The following is a 22482-nucleotide window of genomic DNA, read 5'->3' as shown; positions in this document are numbered from 1 at the left end:
ATAGGGATGGACTAGGATGTTGTTGAGGTTGGTTGGGTGACAGAATACCACTTTAGGAGTAGTGGGAAGTATCTCGGGTAGGGTTTCCATCATTCCATGGCATGATTATATGTAATCGTAGTCCTGGTGAAGGATATGGTTCAGTCGTTCCAATCTGGGGTGGTACTGGATGATGAAGGGGACACTCCTTTGTGGCTGGTTCTTGGGGTGGTGGGAGGATTGTGGGTGTTAAGGGAAATGACACAGGAGATTTGTTTGCCGGCTAGGTCTGGGGGATAGTGCCCGTCTGTGAAATGCTTGGTGGGACCCTCATCATAACGAGCAATGGAGTGTTTGTCACTGCCGATGCACTGTCTCCGGGTGGCCATATGATATGGGAGGGATTGTTTTGTGTGAAAGGGATGACAGCTGTCAAACTGTAGATACTATTGGTGGTCTGTGTGTTTAATGTGGAGAGAGGTGCGGACGGAGCCATCAGAGAAGAGGAGGTCAACATCTAAGAAGGTGGCACGCTGGGTTGAGGAGAACCACATTCAGTGGATGGGAGAGAAGGTGATGCAGTTGGGAAGGAACAAAGATACAGAGTGCTGGCCCTGAGTCCAGATCATGATGATATCAACAATGAACCTGAACCTAGGTGGTCCATAAAAAGATTGGCATAGGAGGGTGCCAAGCCTCAGATTTGCTTATATCTCTCCCCTTCAAATGAGAAGTAGCTGTGGGTTAGGATAAAGTTCAAATGGTGTGAGGAATGGGGTAGTGTGTTTGGAGTCTGAAGGACGTTGGGAAAGGTAGTGGTCATTAGTGGTAAGACCATGGGCACGAGGGGTGTTGGTGTACAGGGACGAGTACAAATCCAGGAGGTAAAGGGATGGAGATTGTGGAGAGTTGGTGAAGGAAGAGTTTGGTGTCTTTGACGTGGAAGACTAGATTACAGGCAACTGGTCGGAAGTGTTGGTCAATGAGGGCTGAAATTCTTTCAGTGGGGGCACAATGATTAGCCACAATGGGGCACCAAGGATAGCTGAGTTTATGGATTTTTGGGAGCATGTAGAAGGTGGGTGTGCGGAGTGTGACAGCGGTGAGGAGGGAAATGGATTCAGGGGAGAGACACAGGGAAGGGCCTAAGGCTTTAAGTAGGGATTGGAGTTTGCGATGGACTTCTGGGATGGGATCACTCTGGCAGGGTTTATAGGTAGAGGGGTCAGGTAATTGCTGGAAGGCCACTATTGTTGATATTCCTACCTGGAGTTTCCCTTGTTTGATTAAATTCTTACATCACATGCATCTAACTTGATCAAGTTCAAAATAGTGCACTAATTCTATTTGATATAACTCAATCCAGAAGTTAAATCAATCTCTTGCACTATATCTGTTGTGTGTGTTGTATACTAAGTGGGAGAAAGAATATGGTAGAGAATGGTTGACACAATCTAGAGGTTGTTTCAAGAATGAGTCTCCTCTCTTGCTATGGAGTGCCTGCTACAACAAAGCTCTCTAACACATTACTTGTAAATAGTCTGTAGGTGTACCTAAGCCCTGGTTCATGACGTTATTCCATGCAAGTTATGTAGAAAAAACTGTGCAGTTTTGAAACTAGGAGGTTGCCTACAGACCATCATGGTCTCACTCTAAAAGACAAAATTTGTAAGGAAAAGGTACTGTCAAGCAGATTTTAATTGTTATGCAATACTACAAATAAAATGGAGCTATTAACATTGTTTGTACTTCCATGTCCAGTGAGACAAAAATTTGAGCAAATAATTTTACAGAATATTATGTACCGGATATATGTGAAATTTAAGTACCAAAATTTCAGAGATTGTTCAGAGATATTTTCTGAATGTTTTGGTATCAGGGCCCTTGACCTCCACTAGCTTGTTGCAGAGTATTAATGTAATTACCATTTATTTAGTATGTTGTCCCAGCTACATACGTTTCTCTGAAAATATCCTTACAACACCAAAAAATGTGTGTAACATGCAACCACCAAACCATACAACAAAAATACACAGCAATGCAATGAGCTATGTACTGATGAAAAGGTACTTCTATGTGGTTGTCGTCACTATGCAAACAGCTAAATTTCATGTCACTTGTCCACTGCATTGAGTGAACCCATACACAAGTGCATATCAACCCGCTCTTTACTACTAAATCTATCTGTACTGCAGTGTATCACAGTTAATGTTCATCTAAAGCTGTTAAAAAACGAACCCAAGAGAAAACTGAGCAACCTTGAGAAGAAAGAGGAAAATCATCATTCTTGTTGTCAACAAAAAGTATTGTGAGTGAATAGTACAAATTTGTTTCCAAGCAAGACACACAGTGCATTTCACATTTGCACTGTTTTGCAGATATTTTCAGTGCCTTATGCCGGTTTGGTGCACAAGTTCATAGTGGTTATCCATAAGTTTTAGTCATCAATACAATATTCTCCTTCAGTATTCACAACAGCCTGCCAATGCTGGGGTAACTTTTTGATTCTGCAACTGGAGAAACCACACGACTTTGAGGCAAAGAACTCGTTGAGCCATGTTCATAGTGCATTTTCATCCAGAAAAAGAGGTTCCTTGAAGGTTGTTCAACAGAGAGTGGAAAAGGCAAAAATCTGAGGATGCAAGACCAAATGATTAAGGTGGGTATAGAATGACTTCCCAACACAAACCTGCCACAGCATTTTTTGTCTGTCTAGCAGAATGCAGGCAGGTGCTATCATGGAGTAGCATCACTTCACACAGGCTTTCTGGTCATTATTCTTGGATTGTGTCTGCAAGACATCTCACAACTAATGATTACATCTCCAGGAAGCAATTCGTAGTACACCACACACTCGCTGTTCCATCAGATGAATCCTGTTACCTTTTATGAATACACGTAGGTCTTTGTACGGGAAGTTGCTGCTTTGTCTGGGCTCAGCCATTCGATTCTTTTTCCTTATGTTAGCATAAAGACACCATTTCCCACCACTAGTAATGGTATGAGATAGAAAAGGTCAATATTGTTTATGAGCCAACTGGTGACAAGCAAGCAGAGATATACATAATGCCACCTGCTTATTTTTGTGATTTTGACTTAGACCATGTGGTACCCATACACCCAATTTTTGAACCTTTGGCACCCAACATAAATGTCACACATTGGTGGAAAGATCACAGTTCATCACATTTGCAGTTCTTGAGTAAACTGACATGTATCAGTGTCAATTTATGGGTTTAAATGATCTTCATCAAACCCTGAAGATCTTCCTTAATATGGAGAGTCACTAATGACAAAATGATACTCCTTAAAATGAGAAAACCATTTTCTTGCTGTGATCTGTCCAATGGCATCATTCTCATACATGCCACAAATGTTTCTGGCTGCCTCGACTGTTGTCATCCCTCTAATGAACTCAAACAGAGGGATATGTCAGAAATGTTCTGATTTCTCCACTTGGTACACCATTTTCTAGCATCCACAGCTCCACTCACTATCTCCAAATCACACAACATGTAAACTCAAACGGCAACAGCAAGCTACAAATAAGAAATGATAATCAGTAAATAAACCCATGGCAACTGGAATAGCAACATGCAAAACAAAAATGCTATGAACTTATGCCTCAACCTAATAGATACACATATAAATGGAGGGAGGGGGGGAGGTATAAAAATCAAATAATTACTCTGGAACTAGCTACTGCAGACCACAGGTCCCTTATACCGAAGTAATAACAAAAAAATATCCTTGAACAGCCACCAATGTTTTTCATTGAAGTTTAGTCAGGTTCACCGCGTACACAAATAACAAACAAAAAATCAGGATAGAAAACCACACAGCAGTTGACGAATGTTGAATGAGACACAGAAACAAAAAAATGTTAGAAACTCTCACTAGCTTCAAATCCTTCATGCCTCATCTAGCTGTAGTATGAGCTCAAAATGACAACTGCTTAACTTGCCACTTACTTCTCAACATAGTCCCTTTCTAGTTAAGTACACTTTGTCCAACATTTTTCCAGAGAGCAGGTCCCATTCCATTCCTAAACTTTGATTCTGGAACCTCCCACCTATGACTTTCATAACCTGTATGACAGATGCTAAACATTTCTCAACTACATTTTTTTTAGATATGAAAATAGGTGGAAGTTAAGGGGTCACAAATCTGGACAATGTTTCAACAGTTCAAATTTCAAACCTGTCACCTTTCCCAGTGTCAAGTACCTTTGTCTGTATATGTATTGTTCCAATTCTATTTAACAAATCTGTTGGGTCAAATCATTGGTTGTGCACAAATTTTCAGCAATAAGACTTGCAGCCATGTGCAGATGAATGTTGAGTAATGATGGGCTGGTCCCCTGTATGTCCTGATATGCCCCCTATCAACACTGGTGGGGAACTTAAACTTGCTACACCAAGAAGAAATGCAGATGATAAATGGGTATTCATTGGACAAATATATTATACTAGAACTGACATATGATTACATTTTGCCAGCCGGGTTGGCTGAGCGGTTCTAGGCGCTACAGTCTGGAACCGTGCGACTGCCACGGTCACAGGTTCAAATCCTGCCTCGGGCATGGATGTGTGTGATGTCCTTAGGTTGGTTAGGTTTAAGTGGTTCTAAGTTCTAGGGGACTGATGACCTTAGAAGTTAAGTCCCATAGTGCTCAGAGCAATTTTTTTAATTACATTTTCACACAATTTGGTTGCATAGATCTTGAGAAATCAGTACCAAGAATAACCACCTCTGGCCGTAATAACGACCTTGATACACCTGGGCATTGAGTCAAACACGGCTTGGGCAGTGTGTACAGGTACAGCTGCCCATGCAGCTTCAACACAATACCACAGTTCATCAAGAGGTGACTGGCGTATTGTGACGAGCCAGTTGCTCGGTCACCATTGACCAGACGTTTTCAGTTGGCGAAAGATCTGGTGAATGTGCTAACCAGGGCAGCAGTCGAACATTTTCTGTATCCACAAAGGCCCGTACAGGACCTGCAACATGTGGTTGTGGATTATACTGCTGAAATGTAGGGTTTCGCAGGGATCGAATGAAGGGTAGAGCCACGGGTCGTAACACATCTGAAATGTAACGTCCACTGTTCAAAGTGCCGTCAATGTGAACAAGAGGTGACCGAGACGTGTAACCAATGGCACCCCATACCATCATGCCAGGTCATATGCCAGTATGGCGATGACGAATACATGCTTCCAATGTGCGTTCACCACAATGTCGCCAAACACGGATGCAACCATCATGATGCTGTAAACAGAACCTGGATTCATCTGAAAAAATGACGTTTCACCATTCGTGCACCCAGGTTCGTCATTGAGTACACCATCGCAGGTGCTCCTGTCTTTGATGCAGCGTGAAGGGTAACTGCAGCCATGGTCTCCAAGCTGATAGTCCATGTTGCTGCAAACGTCATCGAACTGTTCGTCCCCATCTGTTGACTCAGGGATTGAGATGTGGCTGCACAATCCGTTACAGCCATGCAGATAAGATGGCTGTCATCTCGACTACTAGTGATACGAGGCCGTTGGGATCCAGCACAGCGTTCCGTATTACCCTCCTGAACCCACCGATTCCATATTCTGCTAACAGTCATTGGATCTCTACCAACGCTATCAGCAATGTCGCGACACGATAAACCCCAATCATGATAGGCTACAATCCGACCTTTATCAAAGTCGGAAACATGATGGTAAGCATTTCTCCTCCTTACACGAGGCATCACAACAATGTTTCACCAGGCAACGCTGGTCAACTGCTGTTTGTGTATGAGAAATTGGTTAGAAACTTTCCTCATGTCAGCACGTTGCAGATGTCGCCACCGGCGCCAACCTTGTGTGAATGTTCTGAAAAGCTAATCATTTGCATATCACAGCATCTTCTTCCTGTCGGTTAAATTTCGCGTCTGTAGCATGTCATTTTTGTGGTGTAGCAATTTTAATGGCCAGTAGTGTATATATGGCAGACTTCAAAGGAGAAGATTTTGGAATACTCCTTTCCAAAACATATGTTACCACTATTACATGATTAACATATTTGTCCCGTGGTCACTTGGGTGTAAACTTCAAACAAGTTTCTGCATATCTGAATTTATACCATCCCAACACACAGTTCACCACAGAGATGGAACAAGATGGAATCTGCCCATTCCCAGGTGTCCTAATGAGACAAGATGATGATCTCATAGTGGGGGAAACCTACATACAATGATTTACATGAATATGCATCCAGTTGTCAACAAAATATGCAGCATGAGAGAGTCTTACAACAATAGTTCATAGAGTAACAAAATAAACAGAGCTGTGGGAGTGCATTCAGCATCACCAGTAATTGTGTAACAGTGTACTGTGATATGCATAACGGAGAATATTACATGTTTGTCAATGCACATTTGAAGCTTGCTGCATTTTGATTTTGCCTAATGGCAAATTAATTTTAAGAACTTGATAACGGGGTTGACCAAGAAACATGATATGCCTTGTAGTAGTTAGCTCAAACATGAAAGCATGATGAGCTTTTGACCCCCAGCTCAAATCAATGCAGACGGAAAAACTGGTGAAAGAAGGTGGCAGGATCATTGGATGGCACAGCATCGAATGTGTATTTCACTCACCTCTCCAGACGTCAGTTTCATTATGGTCTATGATGGATGATATTAGCCTTTGTGAGACAAAAGTCTACTGCATCCTCTGCCAGTGTGGTGAAGTGTAAATTCTTGAGACAGTATGCACAACTGAGGTGAGTCGCCACAAGCATAAATATCATGTAAAACATGGCCAGTCCATCAACATGGCTGTTGCAGGCACTGCTTAAAAACTCAATGTGTCTGAGCTATGAAAAAATAAAGGTACTCCAAAAATATTCTTCCCAGGACTGTGTGCTTAAAGAAGGGCCACTAATATGACTTGAGCTGAAGATGATAAACAAAGACAGTTGATTCTCTTTAATTCACAAACATCTTGTTTGCATTTGATGAATTTATGATAGTTAACTAGGTCCCGGGAGTAGACAACATTCCATTAGAATTACTGACTGCCTTGGGAGAGCCAGGCCTAACAAAATCTACCATCTAGTGAGCAAAATGTATGAGACAGGCGAAATACCATCAGACTTCAAGAAGAATATAATAATTCCAACCCCAAAGAAAGCAGGTGTTAACAGATGTGAAAATTACCGAACTATCAGATTTAATAGGCCATGGCTGCAAAATATTAACACGAATTCTTTACAGACGAATGGAAAAATGGGTAGAAGCCGACCTTGGGGAAGATCAGTTTGGATTCTGTAGAAATGTTGGAACACGTGAGGCAATACTGACCTTACGACTTATCTTAGAAAATAGATTAAGGAAAGTCAAACCTACGTTTCTAGCATTTGTAGACTTAGAGACAGCTTTTGACAATGTTGACTGGAATACTCTCTTTCAAATTCTGAAGGTGGCAGAGGTAAAATACAGGCAGCAAAAGGCTATTTACAATTTGTACAGAAACCAGACGGCAGTTATAAGAGAAGAGGAGCACAAAATGGAAGCAGTGATTGGGAAGGGAGTGAGACAGGGTTGTAGCCTATCCCCAATGTTATTCAATCTGTATACTGAGCAAGCAGTAAATGAAACAAAAGAAAAATTCAGAGTAGGAATTAAAATTCATGGAGAAGAAATAAAAACATTGAGGTTTGCCGATGACATTGTAATTCTGTCAGAGACAGTAAAGGACCTGGAAGAGCATCTGAACAGAATGGACAGTGTCTTGAAAGGAGGATATAAGATGAACATCAACAAAATCAAAACGAGGATAATGGAATGTAGTCGAATTAAATCGGGTGATGCTGTGGGAATTAGATTAGGAAATGAGACTCTTAAAGTAGTAAATGAGTTTTGTTATTTGGGGAGCAAAATAACTGATGATTGTTGAAATAGAGAGGATATAAAATGTAGACTGGCAATGGCAAGGAAAATGTTTCTGAATAAGAGAAATTTGTTAACATCGAGTGTGGATTTAAGTGTCAGGAAGTCGTTTCTGAAAGTATTTGTATGGAATGTAGCCATGTATGGAAGTGAAACATGGACGATAAATAATTTGGACAAGAAGAGAATAGAAGCTTTCGAAATGTGGTGCTACAGAAGAATGCTGAAGATTATATGGGTGGATCACTAATGAGGAGGTATTGAATAGAATTGTGGAGAACAGAAATTTGTGGCACAACTTGACTAGAAGAAGGGATCGCTTGGTAGGACGTATTCTGAGGCATCAAGGGATCACCAATTTGTTATTGGAGGGCAGCGTGGAGGGTAAAAATCGTAGAGGGAGACCTAGAGATGAATACACTAAGCAGATTCATAAGGGTGTAGGTTGCAGTAGGTACTGGGAGATGAAGAAGCTTGCACAGGATAGAGGAGCATGGAGAGCTGCATCAAACCAGTCTCTGGACTGAAGACCACAAAAACAACTAGTTTTTACTACAATGAGCCATCACTGAATTAAAAGTTCAGAAAAGACAAAAATATAATATTACTGTAAAATTTAAACTGTTTTAAAAACTTTGGAAAGTGCAAGATAAATATAAAAATTAAAAATATACCTTGTATATGTGTGACAGAAAGAGATATTCAGTGAAAAAGAAGTTAAGACATTAGAAATTCAAAACTGATTTTTTAAAATACAGATATTGTGCAATTCAAAAAATTAATTAATTAACAGCCTAAGAAGGCAAAATTGCTTTACGGTGATCAGTAAAAATTGTTGGCTAGATATTCAATGTTCTGTCATGTGAGAATGAAGAATTCAATTAACTATCAAATACAACCTCTGCATTAATTCAGTACACTGACTGAATCCCTCTCCCTTTCCCTCCTCCCCCTTTCCTTTGTTCATTACTCCACAGCTCTTCAGAATATTTATGCATAAAAAGGCAACAACATATGATATTTATACCACTATCTACCAAGAGTTCAGAACAACACTTCACCTTCCCACACATGAAGTGTCAATAAACATTTTGTGTTAAATAGTTTGTGAATTAAATGTGTCTAATTTCTTGCTATTAGGTGCTATTGTTCAGCATATCATGCATTACTTTTACATGTGTTACAATTAGTACTGCTAATACTAGGTTTATTATTAAAGGGCATGCAATAGCATTTCACTTGGCAGACACCCACTACATGCTACCTTCTCTATGAGGCTGCAGATGGCGGAATTGTTGAAGAAGTCAATGTGTGTCCACTCGAGTCCTTCCCGGACATACTCCTCCTGCTCTTCCCGTAACGCCATCTCTACAACCACTTGGTGCAGTTTCTCATTGCAGAAGTTGATGATCAACTGTTCGAAACCATTTTTGTCAAAAACTTCAAATCCGTACACATCGAGGATACCGAGAACTTTTCTCCGTCCATATCTTTTCACCTGGATTAAGAGAAAGAGAGAGATCAACTTAAAAACATGGCACAAATGATGTTCATTCATTAGTGTGCTGTAACACTTTTTCCAACAATGGAAAACAAATATAGAAAAATCATTTATTAAACAGGAAACTGAGTGACTATCGTAATTGTTTTTTTTTTAAATTGTTTTTAAACAGTAATGAGTCATTCACAATTAAGCTCCTGAGCTACTCACGAATGATGACATGCCATACAGAGATGGAAGGGATTAATAATTGCGGTATTATTGGTTCTCAACAATAGCTACAGACTGCTGTGTCCTTTAGAGCCTGGTTATATCTACGAGGGGCGTTTGAAAAGTCCGTGCAAAGATAATAACTACTTACGTGTTTGGGGTAAACCTTTTTTATTTTTTGACATAGTCTCCTTTTAGACTTATACACTTCATCCAACACTGTTCTAATTTGTTGATTCCTTTTGAATAAAAGGAATTGTCCAAGTCTGCAAAATACTATTAGTGGCTGCAATCACCTCCTCGTTTGAATGAAATTGTTGTCCCACCAGCCATTTCCTCAAATTGGGGAACAAATAGTAGTCCAAAGGAGCCAAGTCTGGAGAATAGGGGGGGATGTTAAATGAGTTGGAATCCTGTTTCCATTAATTTTGCGACCACAACTACTGAGGGGTGTGCTGGTGCATTGTCTTGATGGAAAAGGACATTTTTACGGTCCAATCGCTGGCGTTTTTCTTGCGGCTCGGTTGTCAAACAATCTAATAATGATGAATAATATGCACCTGTAATAGTTTTACCCTTTTCCAGATAGTTGATGAGGATTATCCCTTGCGAATCCCAAAAGACAGTCACCATAACCTTTCTGGTCGAAGCAATGGTCTTCACCTTTTTTGGTGCAGATTCTCCCTTGGCAACTGATGAAATGATGCTTAACGTCCTGCAGATTCTTCCTGAACAGCTGCAAACCTTGCAACACTTCACAAGATTCTGTTTTTGGTCAAGTGTGAGCAATCACGGAACCCATCTTGCAGATAGCTTTCTCATGTCCAAATGTTTATCCAAAATATTATGTACTAAGTCATTCGAGATGCCCACAGCACTAGCAATCAGAAGCACCTTAACTCTTCTGTCATCCATCACCATATCATGGAATTTATCAATGATTTCTGGAGTCATAACCTCCACAGGGCGTCCAGAATATTCAGCACCACTTGTGCCCATATGGCCACTGCAAAAATTTTGAAACCACTTATAAACTGTTCTAATCGAAGGTGCAGAGTCACCGTAATGTTTATCGAGCTTCTCCTTAGTCTCCTGAGGTGTTCTGCCTTTCATAAAGTAATGTTTAATCACCACACGAAATTATTTTTCGTCCATTTTTTGACAATGACTCGAGTTCCTTGATTCACACAAATGCCAAACACAAAGAAATAGACCAAGATGGCTGAAAATTGGTGTGTGTTCTTTCCAAGGATGCTACTAACTAAAATTGGTGTGTGTTCTTTCCAAGGATGCTACTAACTAAACATAACCTCGATACATGCTGGTGGTGCCATCCCTCGGACTTTGCACGGACTTTTCAAACGCCCCTCGTACAACCCATCTGTGAGTTATAGCTTTGCACTTGAAGAAATCATGTATGAGATGTGTTGGGAAAGTAACTGGCAACACTATGCATGAACCAAAGATGTTAAGTCTTAGTAGTAGATGTCACTTTCCCAATGAATGTCATATTCAATATTTTCAGGTTCAGGACTTCATTTACACATCAGTACCACTTTAAGAAGTATATTGCAAGTAAAAGTCAACAACAATTAATCAAATTTGCATTATATAAAGTTTTTTTATGTTTGGAATAAAGTGCCCCCTCCTCCCCATTTGGCAATATGCATTAATGAATTCTGACCCTACTTACACATCAGTATTTATTATGTATATCTGCAGACTGAAGAAATAAAGAAAATTTGTACCAAGGCCAGAATTTAAACCCAGGTCTCCTGCTCTGCTCACTAGGCAGATGCACTAACCTCTATGCCACCCTGACACAGTGGCTTTGCACACCTGGATGAACTACCCTAGGTCACCTCCATTCTCAATCCAAGACAGCTCATATCTCAAACATCTATCATGTATATATGCAGACTGAAGCGATGTGTTGAGGTAGTATTTGAAAACAGTTGGGGAGCCCCTGTAATGCTGTTTGAGTTTAGGGGGAATATCAAGTGCGCCAAGGTGTGAATGGGAATTTGGAATGAGGGGGGAGGTGTGCTAGGGTAGTCTGCACAGTTGTGCAATGCCACTGTGCCAGGGTGGCGTAGTGGTCAGCACATATGCCTAGTGAGTAGGAGATCTGGGTTCAAATCCCTGCCTTGGTACAAATTTTCATGTGGCACTTCAGTCTGCATACATACATCATAGATGTTTGAGATCTGAAATATCTCTGGAACAATGTAGTTTCATTCATAGAGAGCTCAGATCCCCACAAAGGGGTGGGAATATTAAATATATCATGAAATATAAAGAAAAGAATGAAACTAGTACTTTCACATTGGAAAAATACCAACTAATGAAGCAATCTGACATTTGTCCAATGAAAATATGCTGCCAGCACACATGTTCAAAATATTAAAATCTGAAGCTAGCGCAGGAAGACCTTCAAGATTGGATGACAAGGTTGAAAGAGTGATGCGTCTTGTGAGGTCTGATCATGGTACCGGTAAGCACCTGAGACCCAGGAAAAGGGTTGTGTGTGGGCTAGCAGGCATTGCAAGCATAGGGTGCTGCACAACGACGATCTCCGTCAATGTATTTTTGACATTAAATAGCATTCTAATGGTTCTTAGTACACCTACCATCCAACTCAAAAAACACTTGGCTGCTTTGGATAATATCTGGAAGAATGTAACTCATCAACTGAAATGCTGTCCTGCAGAACCCCCCCAGAATTGCTACAACAACTGGGAATAACTCCTCCATTTCTGTGTAACTGCTGAAGGATATTTTTAGTGGTACAACAGTGGTTTGTGAAGGGAATAAAATGGTTGGTTACAAGAAAAATTGGTCTTGTTTCCAGGACGCTCTGTATATTCCATCTCTGCCGCCATCTCTGTTTCTGCCAACACAGCAGCTACCACTGACACAAGCTCCAACACCTGACTGGGTGTCAGCTAGGCACCTGCAGAGATGTCTTCTTCTCCACCGCCCCTGACGCTGGCCGCAGTGTGTGCCAATCCCTCTCCACTCACTCCTGCCACCTCCGCTGCTGTGGCAGCTGCCTTTAATGCCACCATCCCCTTTGACCTGGGTGCATGAGGAGACACCTCCTCCACCACCACCCAAACACTACTGACCACAGGCACCTTCACAGAGAACCAGACACTATGGCAGTGTCAGCCTAGGTGCCTGTGAAGATGCGTTCCCCTCCAGGTCGAGGTGCCTGCAAAGATGCCTTCACTTCTGTTGCCTCCAATGCCACATTCAATAGGCTCTTCCTCAGCCACTCCAGTGATACAACAGGTGTCGAGCCTAGTGCCTTCACAGGTGTCTTCTCCTCTGCCGCCCACAACACTGGCCACGGTTGCCAACAAGAATCCAGCTGCTGCCGCCATCTCTGTTTCTGCCGGCACAGCAGCTACCTCCTGTGTTGCTGACAGAGCCTCCTATACCTCTAGCCCTCTTCTCAATCAGCCCGGTCGACACCAACCCTGTCACGACTGGCCCTATTGCTGCCAACAACCATCTTCTCATCACCAGCTCTTTCTTCGTCAGGCCGGTTGAGATTGGCGCAGTTCCGGCCAGCTCTGCTGACACTGACACCGACCTCCACGCCTTGGGCCCGATCAGTGGCAACCCTGCCACAGATGGCCCTGGAGCCGGCAACGCCAATTTTGCCGCCACTGTCTCAACTGCCAGTCCCGCTGGCACAGCCAGCCCTGAAGCCAGTCGCATTGTCCCATTGCATTGCCCACTCCTTTTGTTTCCTCAGCTCCATCCCACTCCTTGTCTCCTAAACCTCCTGCCCTGCTGTGCACTTGTGGTGCAGTGCCTCCTCCCTTCCATTCAGAGATGTTGGTGCCATTCCTTTCCCAGGTTGCTCTGGCCATAGGGTGATCCTCTCTGTCGCTACACTGTGGTTGGTATTTCTAGGGATGAATTTCACTGCAAACCTGTCGATATGCTGGGCTGTACCCTTGTTGCCACCCCTTGGTGGCTGGGTGGTCTTTCTCCAAGCTGATACTGTCCGTCTATGGTTTTTCAGCTAAACGGTTACAGTATCTCTTGTTGGCCACATTGGAGAGGTTGCCAGCTACCCGGCATCGTCGCATCTCAGCCAGCCACTGCTGCCACGGCACGAACCACTGAGCTGGCTGCACCACCTGTTTTAAGGGGGGATGGATACTGTATCTGCCTGGACTATGCTGTTATGTACAGCAGACGAGTATTGTGGGTTACAGCCTCTTGAGGAGTTTGTACACTGACAGCTCACATCGGAACACAGTGAGCTGTTTAGATTCTAGCTTCACACACCTTGAGAATTCTACCTCATAGGTTCACACGGCCTTCACAGTGTCAGGTGGGGTCAACCTCACTGATAGGTGGCATACCTATCTACATCTACATCTATATCTACATGATTACTCTGGAATTAACAATTGACTGCCTTGCAGAGGGTTCATCTAACCACCCTCAAACTATTTCTCTACTGTTCCACTTTCTGACAGCACATGGAGAAAATAAACACTTAAATCTTCCCCCGATCTGATCTCTCTTATTTAATTATGATGATCATTCCTCATTATGTATGTGGGCATTAACAAAATATTTTCACACTCTGAGGATGAAGCTGGTGATCAAAATTTCATGAGAAGATCCTGCCACAACTTTAATGACTGCCAGCCCAATTTGTATATAATACCTGTGGTATTTAAATGGTTCAAGTGGCTCTAAGCACTATGGGACTTAACATCTGAGGTCATCAGTCCCCTAGACTTAGAACTACTGAAACCTAACTAACCTAACGACATCACACACATCCATGCCCGAGGCAGGTTTCGAACTTGCGACCGCAGCAGCAGCGCGGTTCCGGACTGAAGGACCTAGAACCGCTTGGCCACAGCGGCCAGCTTGTGGTATACTCTTCCTTATTTTGTGATAAGCAGTGCTGCAGTCATGGCCACCACTTTTCTACCTAATGTAGTGTACCCATGTAGCACCACTCTTGTATCCCCCAGTGGAGGCTATTTAGGCTACCACTCAACCACACTGCAACCAGGTGGTGCTGGCTGCATCCACAGCCCACCAATAGCAATCATCTTTGCCTTTGTTGTGAGCACATGCTGTCAATGCTACACTGAACTTTTGTCAGCTGCCTAACAGCTGCCTAACAGACACCCCATCATGTGATGGCAGCTACTGTTGTTCGAGCCACACTCTCATCGACTGCTGATGTCTGACATCACAGAAACACCACTGTCCCTGAGGGCACACTCTCAACAGATCAGACCCTATCATTGATCGTCCTCGGCACCTTCTGCTTTGCCACCAACTATGACTCGTGGACTTTGGCACTGTAGGCAAATTCCCGGCAATCTCAAGGACTGACTTTTTTCTTGGCAATTAAGTAGTGTGGACATTCATCCTCAAAAACTGTATTTTGATTTCTGTTGCTTAGTTCGATAATAAATAGTTGTTACTATGACTTGCGCATTTCAGTCATTGCCTGTCACACCCCATGGCTGTGGACACTAAATTTGAATTATCAAATGAAAAATAGCAATAAGATATCTTGAATGTTTCGAGAGATAGATCATTTTATTATTTTACACACATGGCAAATATCACACGAGGTGCCATCTTTGGAGGCCTGATTGTCACCCAGGAATTTTTTGGGGAATAAATGAAAAAATTACACACCCTCTTGGAGAATAAGTGACTGACTTATTATGTTGGTTGGTTGGTTTTGGGGAAGGAGACCAGACAGCGTGGTCATCGGTCTCATCGGATTAGGAAAGGATGGGGAAGGAAGTTGGCCGTGCCCTTTCAGAGGAACCATCCCGGCATTTGCCTGGAGTGATTTAGGGAAATCACGGAAAACCTAAATCAGGATGGCCGGACTCGGGATTGAACCGTCGTCCTTCCGAATGCGAGTCCAGTGTCTAACTTATTATGTTCTTTTATTACTTATTTTTTCATGATGTACTCATATAGCAAAATGTTCCTGTGACTGTGACATAAAAAATATAGAAAATAAAAGAACAAAACAAACATTGGTTTCTTATTTTGTCCTGAATTCTAATACGTGTTAGATTAAATAACATCTGGGATGTTGAAGGTAAGATTTTTCTTTGCCTACCTTAATTGACACAGTCTATGCGTTCTCTACAAAGTACTGTACTAAGGTACCAGTTTAAACAAACAACAACAAAAAGTTTTTGTAACCGCCACAATTCTGTACATTAGATAACAAGACATATATCTAAGTAACCTAGAAGTAATTACTGCAAATATCAGTTTGAATAGATTAACACCAGTAATAGTGTGTTGTCAGACACTTCAGAAGTAGCCAGCAGCAACTAGCTAGTGGTAAGAAGCCAGCAGTCACTCCTTCTGTGTGCTACTGTATAACTTCACTTGTTCCATATCCCTGGAGACACCCCTTCATGATGAGACTGATGATCGATAATGATTGCATACATGAATGAAAAAGAGAAGATTTCAGTCTGTCAACAAAACCTCGACCTCTTCCTAGTGTTACCACCATCAGTATCGTTCGTAATGCATCAGAAACCACTTGCAGTATGTCCCTTTAGATATGATATTATTCTTTTTATCATTACATAGATAGTTACTTAGCACATTTTATATGTTCTGTAATGATTCTGTCTCTCCTCTTTTTACTTATTAACAATCTGAAGATGACCACCACAATTAAAGCACCGTGAAATGCCAAATGATTGTGTTGAGAAACCATGTACAAGGAATGTTAAAATGAAAACGTAAAAAGCCATAACAATCAAAATGGTTGAAATCTGCATATGCCACTTTGGGATAGTGTAGCAAGGTATCAGTGGATGTGGAAGCATGCATTGTCACTTCCACCTAAAAAATTCAAAGCTGTACTCTCCGCAGACAAAGTGATGCTCACCACATTTTCGAGAGTCTGATTTCCGATACTCGTCAAATTCCTCAAGCACGGGAAAACCGTGAACAGTGATGTGTACTGTCAGACACTCCATAGCCTATGCAAGTCCATTGAGAGCAAATGACATGGACTGCTCACTGAGGGAGAGACTCTGCTCCACAATATGTATGTCCACATGTCTCTGAGGTCACACAAAGTGTAATGACCAATTTCAAGTGGGAGTATCATCAGCATCCATCCCACAACCCAGACATGTCACCCTGCGACTTCCATATGTTAGGTCCTCTAAAGAAACATCTCAGAGGGAAGCACTTCAACTCAGGTGATGAACTGAAGGACACAGAGAAGACTAGTTCCTGTCACAGCCATAAGAATTCTGGGAAAAGGGAATACATTGGTTTGTGAAACAGTGGGATAGTTGTGCTCAGACCTCTCGTGTTTAGTTTTGAATGAGATTTCAATTATATCCACAGTGTTGCTTTGCACCTTTTCTTTTGAACAGCCCCATGCAAACATATTCACTCAACCAATCACTTAATCTATACGGACAGTATTTATTTTTTTCTGAATTTCTCTTTACATCACTCCAGATTGCAAGAAGAAACACACTGCCTTAAACTCACCTTTGTGCTGTCATTGATCCTGGTAACGAGCCACGTGAAGAGGCGGCTGTACAGTGCCTTGCAGAGCGCGTCCCGGGCGTGTGTCGCTTCGCCGGCACTGAGCTCTGCCGTGACGGGCTCCTCACCATCATCTGTGCCGGAAACCGTCCCCGGCAGCAGTGTCCGTGATGTGAGGGCCGTCTGCAGTGCACCCTGCTCCGTTCCGAGCAGTTCGCACACATCGTACAGCTCTGTCGAATAAATGAGTTACGCGTCAGAAAAAGTGACTTCCGTAAGCTATGCTAAGTGCTCGGTAGGTGCACTGACATTCACTATTTGGAAGTGCTGCCACACAGCAAGTGCAGCAGGTCAGCTATATCTCCATCAAGACTCTGAAAACTAGTGTAATTTGAGCAGGAGAGGATACTTTTGATTGGACAAAATGTTAAGTTTTCTTCCCAGTGAATCAGTGTACAAAGCACCAAAGGAACACTTGCTTAAGTGCCTCTTTGCACACTGTTAGTCTAAACTCACCTTTGCAGTTCCAATGGAAGCAATACATATGAGGTTGTACTGTAAGGGACAGTCAAAAAGTTTTTCTTCAGAGGCTGTACAGTCCAGCATTGGTATGCCAATGAGGTAAAATCACCATGAACAATGATCCCAATGATACACCAGGTTGAAGATACCTGTTTAGTAAAACACTGTGTCCTGCTGCACAGAGACGTCCGTAACTGCCTACTGCATATCCTCGTGCAACAGGAATTGTCTACCGTTCGAGGCCTTTTTTAGGGACCAAAGGCGTGATATTCACATGAAGAGAGATTGAGACTATATCGCGGATGCTCGAGTGTCTGCCACTTTAATCTCCCAGTAGAGGTTGGACTCCCAGATTGAACAGTATCCTGTGGTGAACCACAAACAGCACAGAGCTTGGCACACCATTCCACAATGGTGGTTTTCGAGAGATGTGTTGCCCCATACACATTCTTCAGTCTCCAATGGATGTCTACTGGCATTTGTCCTTCAGCAACCAAGGAAAAACTAACAGCGCATTGGTCCTGTTTGGATCCATTTGGTAATGAAATCACCATAATTCACAAGCAATACATTGCAGCAGTGACGCAGAAGCCAGTGCCTACATTCCTCGGAAAATCAAAGTCAATATCTCATATGCCAAGCAGTTAATTGAGGGACGTGATGAGGTTTCCTTGGTCTTAAACTGGCCTCTCGGAGTCTGTTGTATACTGTTTGGTCAGTAACATTGTGACTAGTTGCTGCTCTTAGATCATTTTGTAGGTCCTGGGCAGCTGCAGTGGGCTGGTGGACAGAACAGTGAACCACATATCGGTTGTCTCTGGCCAAGATTTTCCATTTTATTCCTTGCTTTGGCTTTCTTGTGTACGTACTGGTTTCACGAAATTGTTTCCAAACCTTTACAACAACAGGTGAAGCTAAACTAAGTTCTGTAAACACTGCACCAACACTTAATTAGTAATGTCACTTCTGGAATACATTCTGCCTCAGGCAGATACCTCCTGTTTGATGAAACTTACGCAAAGAGTATAGAGATGCACTCATTATTCACACGCACTAGATGGCAGAGTGAGACACTGCTCATTCATTCCAGTCTTAGGCATAACATGATATGCCTGAATACTGCCACAAAGCTGTGGCTTTTAAAAGTATTGTGGAAGATTGTTCTTATTATTAAAACACGTCAGAAAACTAAGAGCAACAGGATATATCTTAATTGTGGACTATGTACACGGTGCATTTGATCAAATTTTTGTCCCTGTAGTTGTTTTGAATAGTGTATATAACTTCATCATCTGCAAAAAGTTTGAAGTTAATATTATTATTGACTGCCAGATCACTAACATCCAATACAAACTATCTGATCAAAAGCACAGGGTGTCTCATGAAAGACACCTGGCAGGTCACGTGATATGGCCACCAGCAGCTGCCATCACATCCACTGGCTGCCAACACACATGACTCTTGGACACTAATCTGGCAATAGTCAGTTGCACATATGCTTCCCCTGAGTTAAGCATAAACAACGTTGTTATCTGATTACCTTTATTTACAGAAGGTACTCAAAATGATGTCCCTTGTGGTAAGAACAGCCTGACACCTTCTGAACTCATTCGCAAACACTCGACAAAGTTCAGCTGCCGGAATGTGGGAAATGACCAGCCAAACCCTGTCTTCCAATTCTTTGAGTGTGTGGTGATTGCTTGCATACACATTGTCTTTTAACATTCCCCAAAGATAACAATCACATGGATTTAGATCCAGAGAACAAGGAGGCCAGTCAGTTATTCTGTCACCAAAGACACTTCATATTGCTGTCTTAGAAGCATTGGCAATGTGTGATCTTGCATTGTCCTACATGAAATAACCATACATCTCTCCATCAGGTGTTAATTCTCAAACTGTTCATGTACATGTCAATATGTATTGTTTCGTGGAAAAAGATTGCTCCAGTAACTCATCTTGCACTAATTGCACACCACACTCCTGTTTTCATATCGTGCAAGGTTGTTGATGTAATTCATGAGGATTTTTGGAGCTCAAACATCGATTGTTCTGAGGATTTATGTACTCTGACATGCTTCATCAGAGAAAACAAGTATCTCAGGATCAACTTCCCCATCGTGCACAGCCTGTAACAGCCAGTTGCAATGACATCGAGCAACAGTATTTGAGTTCCTCAGTTGATGCACTGCCGTTATTTTGTATGGTTTCAGTTTCAGTTAGTGCACAGCTCTGTGAGCAGATGCTTTTGACAAACAAGTCTGATGTGCCAAAAGGCACAGAGATTTTCTCAGATTTCTTTCCAAGTCCTCCCCTATTTCATCTAATTTATTTTTGGTTAAAACAATAAGTTCTCTAGGCCTTCGTTTGTGTAACACAGATCCAGTCTCTTCAAATTTCACCACTAATCTGCATATCATTGGGAATATGAACACTGGGAAATTTTCGTATGAATTCAGCCGACATTCCATATATGATTCTGTTTTTGCATAGTTTAACACAAAAAACATTCATTGATCCTTCATGTATACCATACCAAATGGAAACTCGACTGGAAACTCAGAAGATAACACCTGAACACTTAGTTCATAAATGTCTGGGATTGCAACTCGATAATAAATTCAGTTGGGAAGGCCATACCACAGAATTGCTTAAGCGCCTAAACAAGTTGGTATTTGCCCTGAGAATGATGTCAGATCTAGTGGATATAAATATAAAAAAACTTGCATACTTTACTTACTTTCATTCTATTATGTCATATGGGATCATATTCTGGGGCATCTCATCAAACTGAGCAAAAGTTTTTAGGGTGCAAAAATGTGTGATAAGAATAATTTGTGTTGTAAATTCAAGAACATCTTGTAGAAAACTGTTCAAGGAACTTTGTATTCTAACCAGGAACTTTGTATTCTAACCACATTTATTCCTTAATGAAATTTGTTGCAAGTAATGCATCTCTATTTCCAACCAATAGCTCAATACATAGGATCAATACCAGGAATAAGAACAATCTACATAAAGACCTAAAATCACTTACCTTGGTCCAGAAAGGGGTCCAATATTCAGGAACATACATTTTTCATAAAATGCCAGCAACCATTAAAAAGCTGGTTTCAGATAAAGCACGGTTTAAACAGAGTTTGAAAGACTTTTTGATAGGCAACTATCTTAACAGAGACTGTTAAGCCAGCTTAAGTAAAAATAGCTGTTAGAATCCAGTTTTGACAACACTTGGTCACAACAGTCAAGATTAAGTATTTTGTATATGATAAACTTATCAACAGTGCATAAAAGTGTATCATTCTGACAGTGTGTTAATTCTGTAAATATTAGCTGTTCCAGAATGAGATTTTCACTCTGCAGAGGAGTGTGCGCTGATACGAAACTTCCAGGCAGACTAAATCTGTGTGCTGGACTGAGACTCAAACTCGGGACCTTTGCCTTTCGCGGGCAAGTGCTCTACCAACTGAGCTACCCAAGCACGACTCACGCCCCATCCTCACAGCTCTACTTCTGCCGGTACCTTGTCTCCTACCTTCAAAACTTTACAGAAGCTCTCCTGTGAACCTTACAGAACTAGCACTCCTGAAAGAAAGGATATTGCGGAGACATGGCTTAGCCACAGCCTGGGGGATGGTAGAGCACTTGCCTGCGAAAGGCAAAGGTCCCGAGTTCGAGTCTCGGTCCGGCAAATAGTTTTAATCTGCCAGGAAGTTTCATTAGCTGTTCCAGTTTACTGTATTGTATTAACCTATTTCGACTACCTCCAGATAAATGATCAGAATAGTAACTATTATATTCAAATGTTTCATGTTTTTATGTTATACTTTCTGACATGTTCCACACCCACAAGAATCATCTCATTTTTTTGGGTCTATGGAACAAAAACTGAATCTAACCTAATCTAATCTAATCAGTCACACAGTATAGCAAGACACGCGCACAGTGTTTCTGTCTGAGGGCCAGGCCCAATGATATATGCACCAGGAAAGCCTCTGACTCAGTGCAGTTGCAATAATGATGCTAAGCAACAATATTTGAAGCAATTAAACTCGAGCCCAGTGATATACAGGGTGGTCAATTGATCGTGACCGGGCCAAATATCTCACGAAATAAGCGTCAAATGAAAAAACTACAAAGAACGAAACTCTTCTAGCTTGAAGGGGGAAACCAGATGGCACTATGGCGCTGCCATAGGTCAAACAGATATCAACTGTGTGTTTTTTTAAATATAAACCACCATTTTTTTATTACATATTCGTGTAGTATGTAAAGAAAAATGAATGTTTTAGTTGGACCACTTTTTTCGCTTTGTGATGGATGGCGCTGTAATAGTCACAAACATATGGCTCACAATTTTAGATGAACAGTTGGTAACAGGTATATTTTTAAATTAAAATACGTAGGTACGTTTGAACATTTTATTTTGGTTGTTCCAATGTGATACATGTACCTTTGTGAACTTATCATTTCTGAGAACACATGCTGTTACAGCATGATTACCTGTAAATACCACATTAATGCAATAAATACTCAAAATGATGTCCATCAACCTCAATGCATTTGGCAATACGTGTAACGACATTCCTCTCAACAGCGAGTAGTTCACCTTCCATAATGTTCGCACATGCATTGACAATGCGCTGACACATGTTGTCAGGGGTTGTCAGTGGAGCACAATAGCAAATATCCTTCAGCTTTCCCCACAGAAAGAAATCCGGGGAAGTCAGATCTGGTGAACGTGTGGGCTACGGTAAGGTGCTTTGACGACCAATCCACCTGTCATGAAATATGCTATTCAATA

The 22482-nt window shown here is 41.8% G+C and overlaps 1 protein-coding gene across 1 annotated transcript in view; it reads right to left on the bottom strand.

Annotated features, from left to right (window-relative positions):
• Positions 1–22482, bottom strand: part of LOC126109867 (unconventional myosin-Ib) — a 458138-nt gene that overhangs the window by 183930 nt on the left and 251726 nt on the right. Inside the window, exons 11-12 of the mRNA XM_049914933.1 lie at positions 17160–17389; positions 9171–9404 (exon numbers count right to left, since the gene is read on the bottom strand). Coding sequence (XP_049770890.1) covers positions 9171–9404; positions 17160–17389 — 464 coding nt within the window. The remainder of the gene's footprint in view (positions 1–9170; positions 9405–17159; positions 17390–22482) is intronic.

The sequence above is a fragment of the Schistocerca cancellata genome, chromosome 12 (assembly GCF_023864275.1).
Source record: "Schistocerca cancellata isolate TAMUIC-IGC-003103 chromosome 12, iqSchCanc2.1, whole genome shotgun sequence".
NCBI lineage: Eukaryota > Metazoa > Arthropoda > Insecta > Orthoptera > Acrididae > Schistocerca > Schistocerca cancellata.
Note: the sequence above shows the minus strand (reverse complement) of the source record. Positions and strands in the feature narration are given on the sequence as shown.